This window comes from Periophthalmus magnuspinnatus, chromosome 21 (assembly GCF_009829125.3).
Source record: "Periophthalmus magnuspinnatus isolate fPerMag1 chromosome 21, fPerMag1.2.pri, whole genome shotgun sequence".
Lineage (NCBI taxonomy): Eukaryota > Metazoa > Chordata > Actinopteri > Gobiiformes > Gobiidae > Periophthalmus > Periophthalmus magnuspinnatus.
The window spans coordinates 32330027-32339482 of NC_047146.1; the positions used below are offsets into that span (position 1 = coordinate 32330027).

The 9456-nt window shown below is 41.0% G+C and overlaps 1 protein-coding gene across 2 annotated transcripts in view; it reads right to left on the reverse strand.

Moving 5' to 3' along the window:
* The window catches only part of wdr75 (WD repeat domain 75), a 137126-nt gene that overhangs the window by 12792 nt on the left and 114878 nt on the right, over nucleotides 1-9456 (reverse strand). Inside the window, exons 2-13 of one of the 2 annotated variants that reach the window (XM_033987334.2) lie at nucleotides 8663-8755; nucleotides 6715-6844; nucleotides 4783-4848; nucleotides 4527-4626; nucleotides 3702-3826; nucleotides 3027-3097; nucleotides 2756-2872; nucleotides 1952-2040; nucleotides 1012-1170; nucleotides 731-790; nucleotides 460-575; nucleotides 111-286 (exon numbers count right to left, since the gene is read on the reverse strand). In XM_033987334.2, the coding sequence (XP_033843225.1) occupies nucleotides 111-286; nucleotides 460-575; nucleotides 731-790; nucleotides 1012-1170; nucleotides 1952-2040; nucleotides 2756-2872; nucleotides 3027-3097; nucleotides 3702-3826; nucleotides 4527-4626; nucleotides 4783-4848; nucleotides 6715-6844; nucleotides 8663-8748 (1295 nt within the window). In that variant the 5' untranslated portion in view covers nucleotides 8749-8755. Of the gene's footprint in view, nucleotides 1-110; nucleotides 287-459; nucleotides 576-730; nucleotides 791-1011; nucleotides 1171-1951; nucleotides 2041-2755; nucleotides 2873-3026; nucleotides 3098-3701; nucleotides 3827-4526; nucleotides 4627-4782; nucleotides 4855-6714; nucleotides 6845-8662; nucleotides 8756-9456 lie in introns of those variants that run through there. The other variant, XM_055230459.1, reaches the window with a different exon arrangement.

The window sequence follows — 9456 nt, forward strand, 5'->3', positions numbered from 1 at the left end:
GTCTTTTTTGTCGCTAAACTCTGACTAAGTTAACTCGTGTTACAGAAGACTATGCGAGTTTAACACAGTCTTTACACAGCGTCTTTATTATAATAACTGAGACGGCGTACCTCTGCGTCTGCTCGTCGAAAGCCCACAGCTTCAGGTTCAGCTCCAGCTCAGCAGAATTCTGTTTTCTTTCCTCCACCGTTGCCAGCCAGTTTCCACCTGCGTCAAAGTCGACTTTGACCACTTCAAACTGGTCCAAACCAGACTCGTGGATGTACTCCTGCTGCACTATGTCCAACTGGAACAAGAAAAGGATTACAAACTTTAACACAATATTTTATAGTCCAGGAAACATCTATGGGCCACGTTCTAGCACCGTCCACCTGCAGTCCCAGAACTAGTGTATTCAACATATAATGCAAAGATCTCACTGAGTCCACACAGGCCCTGTACACAGTGAAAAGTACTTACATTATAAAGGAGTTTGTCTCTTTGAAGGGAGTAAAACTGCAGATGCCCCGGTTTCCCGTTCATCACCAAAGCTTTGCTCCGAGGATCAACCACCAAATCTGTCCATATTCTATCACCTGCAAAACAAATATTAAATCATAACTTGAGTCTTTTTAACCACTTCAAGCGTCACCACGATGTATCATTTATTAAACTACGAGTCGATATATGAAATACAGTGACAGGCCGATGTTAAAGTGCTGCATGAACGGGACTAGAACACAGAACTCACCTCTGACCAGGCCTTGAATCACAGCAGACACTCGGACATAACTGTGGATGACGGTGATTTCTGAAAAATAAAAGGATAAACGATACTTTCGCCTAAATGTTTAAAGCGATAAATACATTTACATTTAACCAACAAAAAATAGATTAAACATTACTAAAGGTAGTTTTCTGACAAAGGCTAAACCAGAACAAACTAGCAGTCGTCAACAAAATGAGTTAACCCAGACAGTTCTATCAAAATGATCTGTGTGTTAATGTCGTCTGCTCGTCTGAAAGTCGTACTGTTGTCAGAGTGGGCGGTGCAGAACAGGGACCCGTCGGGCGACACTGCGATGTGGGCGATGGCCGCTCCGAGACGAGGTAAAAAGTCCTTCTGCGTTTCCTGGTTGTACCTCCACAGAACCAGCACAGACTCCACTCCTCCACTCAGCAAGTTAGTCCCTGCAGAAACACACACACCCGAGTATGGACGAGTGAGACGTCCACCGGCGCAGAATGATGACAAACTAGGACTACAGCTGTCCCTCGCTACAACGCGGTTCACCTTTCACGGATTTTTTTTTTTACTGCAGTTTTACACGCTTTTTTTTTGTGTATGAACGTGCATTGTGCTGTGTGTCCTGATTGGCTGTTGGACTGTAGACCATTGTGTCGTGCGTCCTGATTGGCTGTTGGACTGTAGACCATTGTGTCGTGTGTCCTGATTGGCTGTTGGACTGTAGACCATTGTGTCGTGCGTCCTGATTGGCTGTTGGACTGTAGACCGTTGTGTTGTGCGTCCTGATTGGCTGTTGGACTGTAGACATACAATTTGTTTTCTCCCCGACAAAACCCACAATGTCGATGAAACGTTCTGCACCGACAAAGACGCCTACGAAGGTTTGAACTTTGAGGGAGTTTAAACAAGAGAGAAATGTGAGAAAATGTTAACGCCTGTGTGAGAAAAGTGTATAAAGTGTGTGGTGAGGGGTTTTACAGACAAAAACAGAGAGAATGTAAAAAATAAAGCTGATACTTCACAGATTTCGCCTGTTGTGGGTTATTTTTAGAACATGACCCCTGAGATAAACCTAAAGTTGAGTCACAATTAGTTGATGAATTGTTATAGTCTTATGTAAAACAAGATTTTTTTAGGGAATGGGACAGCATGGGAAAAATACTTCAAGACAAGAAGCTGAAATCCATGAATACATTTGTTTTGGGAGGTTTTGGTGAGTTTTACCTTCTGGGGTAAAGCTTAAGGCACCAACTGCATCGTGGTGCCAGTGAAGAGCTGAATGAGTGTACTCCTTCTTATGGCTGAAATTTCTCCTGCAAGAAAAAAAACAACAAAACATACCAATTTATTCTTTACGTTGCAAGCCTTGAAATCCCCTGCACAGCTGCTCAATTGTTAAAGATGGGGTATTTTACTTCTAGAGGTATTAACTGTTAACACATAACATATTTAGATCACCATGTTTCCTCTCATCGATTATAAACGATGTGCTAAAGGGTTAATGAGAGCCCGGGATGGTTTAAAAGGCCCATATTACTCTATTTTCTCATCTGTTCTAATGTCGTTTCCTTGTCAAACAGACCTGGAGTTGTGTTCTGTTTCATTCGCACATGTTTAAACACACAAATCCTACAGGAAACACTCTGCTCCACCTTGTGATGTCATCATGTGGTGATACATAAACTCCACACACCTTCACTAGAATCATTTGGGTCATTTCAGTCCTGAGATTGCCAATCTTTACAGAACTAAAGGTAAAAGGAGCTGTTAAACCAGTTGAAAACTCCCACTAAATTAAATCACAAGGTGGAACGTTGCATTTTGAGGTTTGGAGATGAAACAGACTCATAATAAAGTGTGACTCAAACATGTGTGAATGAAACAAAACAACTCGCAATTGATAATGCTGCTCTCTCCATGTTCTTGAGGAGGTGGCATTATGACATGGCTAAACGCTCACCAGAGTCAGTTTTGTGTAATATGGGACCTTCTGTATGTTTGCATCACCGAGGCCACGACTGAACTCACCACAGTCGTATTTTGCCGTCTTCGTGTCCTGTGGCGATGCAGTCCTCTTTAGGATGACAGGCAGCACACGTGAATGTGTTCTTGATCCCCTTATTGTTCTCTTCTTTTAGAGAAAACCTTCAGAATAATGTGCCACATTACTGCTTTACATGTGTAAAACGATAAAACTTTATGAAATTCAAAAGTTTCATAAAGTTTTAAGAATACTAGTTATTTAAAAAAACATAAGTAAATAACAGAAAGTAAAATAACATTAAATAAGTAATGTTACCTGAACGACTTCTGCTTTTTGAAGAAGAAAACCTCCAAATGTAAACCACAGACTGAAGCAATGTATTGGCCCTAAAAAGAGAAAAACAAAAGAAGAGTCTGACATTTGTTGTTCTACAAAGCTGTACATTTTAAACACAAAGGGAGTAATCCATTACAATAAGAGCTTGGCCCCGCATTAGAAACATTTTTACAATTAAACTATTAAAATATTACTAATCTTACATTTCAGAAGCAGTTTCCTAAACTACACGGGCAGGAGTTTTTTGTTCATTTGTTACATAAAAAAGGATTTGTTTGCAGTGGAGATTATATTTCCTTTGTGATTATGACAATGTTGTAATTTTGATTCAATTTTGAACTAAAACCTTGGTAAAAAGGTCCGTTTCATACTTTTTCTTTAATATTACATAAAAAAATAACACATCTGTGCCCATAAAGCAAATATGACAGGAAAAAACATTTTATAGAAAAAAACCAAACATTTTTTACATGGGTAAACTGGCTTGAACTGCATCACAAAATATAACATCAGAAAACAGAATGACCGTGTGTCCTCTGGATATGACGGTCCAGTTCATTTTTAAGCAGAAGGGCCTATGTTAAAGCCATTTCCTTAAACGCTCATTAGAAAATGTAACCATGATTCGGTCCCTTGTGTTGTTTTTGTTCGTACCGCTCGTCCAAAGCTGATGGCCCCGGGGTTTGCGCTGACGTCGGGGAGAACAGCAGAAATCTCCCGCGCCTCGACCAACTGCTCTGAGCTCTGAGGCAACTGCACGGCAACCAACTGAAACGCATCTGTGGACACAAGAAGAATGTACAAAAATATGAAAAAGTATTTGCTTTAATTAAATAATTCTTTAGGGTGTGTTTACATTTACACACCATCAAGTCAAAATTGGGATTAAACTGACGGGAACCTCCTCCCTTATATTAATTTAACATTTTAGATTTCATTTTTGAACTCAAAAAGTAAAATATTGACAAAAGTGATGCCAAACACATTGGTCAAGAAAATTAACACTAAAAATATACACACCAATAAAAGAATTAATTTGTACATGGTTCCTCACAGATAAGGAATAATCTTACAAATGAAAGGATGATCAGTACCAGATTTAGCTACTGCTACTTTCCATCTGCACAAACCAGGGTCTAAACCAGGGTCTAAACCAGGGTCTAAACCAGGGTCTAAACCAGGGTCTAAACCAGGGTCTAAACCAGGACTAAACCAGGACTAAACCAGGGTCTAAACCAGGGTCTAAACCAGGGTCTAAACCAGGGTCTAAACCAGGGTCTAAACCAGGACTAAACCAGGGTCTAAACCAGGGTCTAAACCAGGGTCTAAACCAGGGTCTAAACCAGGGTCTAAACCAGGGTCTAAACCAGGGTCTAAACCAGGGTCTAAACCAGGGTCTAAACCAGGGTCTAAACCAGGGACTAAACCAGGGACTAAACCAGGACCAAAGCAGGTCTAAAACACACGAGGGTAAATGACCTGATCTCTTGTCATTCTTGGCTGGTATAGTGAGAAACAGGACTCCATCATGGCTTCCTGACGCATATATGGAGTAAATTGGAAACCCAACCACAAAAGTCTGGAAGAAATTCAGAAATACAAAATGTTACCATCAAATGTTACACTTGTTTATTTGGTCAGTTTGATTCCTTAGGTGACGTACTTTACCATTTTATACATTTAATATGATTAACACTAAGATGTGGAAGAAATTAAAGCCTGATGTTAACTTTACCTTTATAAGAATGCCATCGTCATAGTCCCACAGTCTGACAGTGCCATCTAGTGAGCAAGAAAAGACCTGCAGGAGAAAATACACTGTACACTGAAACGAAAAGAGTCTGAGGGGGAACATAATATAAAAAACACCATGGAAATCTGCCATGTTTCTGGCAGCAGTGCACAACTCTCATTGGTCGTTTTCAGATTCTAGACTGTGATGAAGTCATAAGGCAAAAGACAGTTTTCCCTGTTGATTACATTGTACTTGGTCATGAAATATCCCAGAGATAAATAAAAAAAAAAAGTTCAACCGGATCATTTCTATGAATGACTAGACCGATCAACCACCTTTTTTTTTTCCAACAAAGAATTGCATTTTAGCAATACTAATTTTAGCTGCCCCCTGTATTGAATATTATTGTCCTGTGGAATGTTGTAAGGTCATCTGAAGAAATATATTAACCAAAACAATGCTAAAACGTAAACAAAAGTGAGGTGAACAACCTGATAAACTGTTGGGTCTCTACTAGAGCTAAGATCTTAAGCCCAAGCCCAAGCCCGAGCGCCTAAAATGTCAATCATTACGTTCGGGTCGGGTCGGGCCGGGCTTCTCTCTACCAGACTTTTTAAAAATAAATATATGTTTATAAAAATGTATACTAAAACAATGTGTGGATACTAAACTTAGGAATACTTGTTATAAAAAAAATAATAATTTGGATAAAACAGAGAAGGCGCTGTAAGGTAATTGCTATTTAGCAGGAGCCGCAGAGCCATATTCTGCGCACGTGAACGCCCCCTCTTCCCCTCCGCAAGTCCGCATCTATTTTGACCTGGTATCCCTGATAGGGAGCAGCAAGAAGTAAAGGATAAACTAAAGACAGGGGAACTGAAAAGGCAAACACGCACCGGCAAGAGTGAGGTGTGGCTTCAAATTGATTGTTGAAAATGCTACAGAAACTTGCTTTGGCTTCGCTGAATGTAGTCAATGTGGCGCTTTGCTTTCATACGAGAGCAAAAAGACTGGCACCTCGACGCTGAGCAGACATTTAAACAGCTGTACTGGCAAAAGTGATGATCGTCAAACATCTATATTATCATTTGTCCCACAGACCGCACCTCTTCGCACTAAGCAGACCATCACAGACAAGTGCGTGGACTTTTGCTGTCAGGACCTTAGACCCTTTTCAGTAGTTAGTGGCGAAGGTTTTTTATTAGTAGGCTTATTTAATTTATCCTCACAAATAAAATATGAAATTTCGGGTTTGCTTCGGGCTCGGGCCTGCAAATCAAGTTAATTGGTCGGGCTTGGGCTGGGTCGGGGGCCTGGGTTGGGTCGGGCTGGATTTTTAGGCCCGATCTTACCTCTAGTCTCTACGGATAAATCTTAACATCTCCACTGGTTTAACATCAGGCTAACTGAAAACTATGTTGTCAGGAATATGCTGTATAATTAAAGGAATCATTATTATACTATTATCTGATCTATGTTATATTGTTTCCTTATCACAAATAAACCTAAAGTTGTGTTTTATTTCATTCACACATGTTTAACACATAAATTCTATATATTTAGGCTGAGTTCTGACTTCTCTCAAACAGCTAATAGTACAAGTAATATAAGTAGTATAAGTAATAATTGTCAAAAGAACGTATTTAAACAGAGGGGCCCACACGTGCGAGCATGTGCTGCTACAAATAAATAGCAGAAGGAAAATAATAAACCACAGAAGTTAGTTATTTTACCCTCTACAGCTCAAATCTTACCTTATTACAACAAAATGACAAAAATCTCCTCACTATTATATAAATAAATTGTACACGATAAATACTGATCCCCAGAATATATTGGTACAGCTTCCATGTATTGAACAATAAGTCAACATAGTAATTCATTATTGTGACAGGCCTTAATACAATTCCTCTCTCCATTTCAGACTCTTACCTGCAGGTGGTTAGAGGGTCGTAGTATGAGCCCAGTGACGAGGTCCGTGTGTCCGACGAGGTGGTGGACACACTCCTCTGTGGAAGCACTGAAAACTTTCACGGCATTTGCAGACGCACACAGCAAGAACCTGCCCCGCAATAACACAGCCTGGTTTAGTACATAAAACGCATAAATTAAATCACAATTATGTCAAATGATTACATGAAAGTTGTGAAGAAGAAGGAGCTGAGTCCAAAGGCAAAGCTCTCGATTTACCTAAATCTACGTTCTGCCCTCACCTATGGTCATGAGCTCTGGGGAATGACCGAAAGGACAAGATCACGGATACAAGCGGCTGAAATGGGTTTCCTCCGCAGAGTGGCCAGGAGCACCCTTACAGATAGCGTGAGGAGCTCGGAGTAGAGCCGCTGCCCCTCCACGTCGAGAGGAGCAGCTGAGGTGGCTCAGGCATCTGCTCAGGATGCCTCCTGGACGCCTCCCTAGGGAGGTGTTCTGGGCATCTCCCACCAGGAGGAGGCCCCGGGGAAGACGAAGGACACACTGGAGGGACTATGTCTCTCGGCTGGCCTGGGAACGCCTTGGGGTCTCACCAGTGGAGCTGGAGGACGTGTCTGGGGTGAGGGAAGTCTGGGAGTCCCTGCTTAGACTGCTGCCCCAGCGACCCGGCCCCGGATAAGTGGGGTAAAAATGGATGGATTACATGAATTTATACTAGGGCTGTAGATTACAAAAGACATGTTCTGCCGATCGATTAGTCACCTAAAAAAAAACATTAAAATGGTAAAAGTCAAAGTTAAATCTGCAACTGGAAAAAAACTTGTAGGGCTGAAGGCGTTTGGCTGCTCGTTTCTTCAGTTCTGATCAGAATACTGCTGGACACTGCCTTATATCTGTGTGAAGAGAAACTGAAAACAGCTTCTGTTTACAGTTTCTGTTTGTAGGCTAGGTCCTATTGAGCTACATAAGTGTGCACTGTGCCTGAGACATACTTCACACATTCATTTAACTCTTAATGACAAAAGAATGTGATAGAGCTAGGCAGGATGCCAATAGGTGTGAAAAACACACAATAAGAGCTTGGATGAGCAGCGAAACATCTTCACCCCTGCAACTTTTTGTCCACTTGACAGATTTAACTTTGGCTTTTACTGTGGATCAGACCTTGAAGACTGAGGGACTACACAGACATAAAAAAATAATATTAAAATTGAGTTTGCCAATTCCCACAGGGGCAAAAACCTTCATTTTTGGAGACATGTCCTGTGGTCTGCCAAAACTAAAGCTGAATTTAATGAGCATCAGGCATCTGTTCCGGGTGCCTCCTGGAAGCCTCTGCCTGGGGACATGTTCCTCTCTCGGCTGGGAACCCCTCAGGGTCCCCCGGAGGAGCTGGAGGAAGTGTCTGGGGTGTGGGGAGTCCCTGCTTAGACTGCTGCTCCCACAACCCGGCCCCAGATAAACTGAATCAAATGAATGAATGCAACTCTGAGAAGAATTTGATGTTGAAATACTAAGGATGTGAAATTAGGGGTTGGATTTGAATTTAAGATTAAGATTAAGAGGCGTCCGCGCGTCAATCACAACATTTGGATAAATGGCTAAACACAAAAATACTGAATATTGGTCAAAAATCACTCATCCCATAGAAAGTTGGTGCTTTCTCGAAAGTGTGTTAGCTTAACATGTCTGAAAATCTAAACTGACGTAAATCTAATTCCCAAACAAAGGTTACACTATCACCGCATTTTGAAAAACATTTCTGCATAATATTCTGAAATAATAAGCTTGGAAAACGATGGGACGTGCAGCCACAACATGTAAACAGCCGCCGCTAATGCTACATGCTAACACCGCTGCTAACTGTCAAGATAATCACCACGATAGAACAAATTAACAGGTTATCGCTGTTAAAACACAAATGCATGAGTCTAAACGGGCTCCATACCGTGAGTCGTGAGTGAAGACGGGCTGCCTAAAGTTTATTTTACTGCCTCCTCTGTGAACCACGCGGATCTCCCCGTGTTCCACCATGTTTGTGCCTCTTTCACCTTTGACCCCTGCGCTTCTTCTTCTCCCTTACGTCAAACCGCCGCACGAACAATAGTGTCATAGCGCCACCTCCCGATCTGGAGGGTTTAGATCTATGAACTGAGCGTGACATTTCAATAGGAATCGAGTTTCAGATGACACCATTCACTAGGCCAGTGTGTAATAAACACGGAGGGCAGCTAAAATTAATATTGTTAGAATGCATTTTTGTTTTAATTCAAGAGGTTAAGGGGTCTAGTCACAAAGGTTAAACATTTGTAAATTTAAAGTTCAGATATATATGGAAAAGTACAATGTAATCAATAGGAACATCTGGCATTTACTCAAAGTGGAAATTAATATAGGCCTAATTTATCAAACTACTGTGCATAGGTTATCTTATTATCAATTCAGGCGTCATTTTTTGTGAAATATATTTATTTATGTGTGGATAAATATCAGGTATACATTGAGTTATCATGGTACAGCAAACAGGAGATCATGCAGTAGGCCTGTACCTCGATAGTACATGCAGGTCTAAGTCAATAATACAATGAGTTTATGTGTCTCACAATGAGAAAACTGCAGTCATGTTATTATTAGTAGCACATACATTTTGAATTTATACACATTTTCTTAACAGCACGAAATGAGCTCATTTTGCAAGTTGCTGATTGGCACAGGAAAGACATTAAGCAAGAGCTAGAGTGT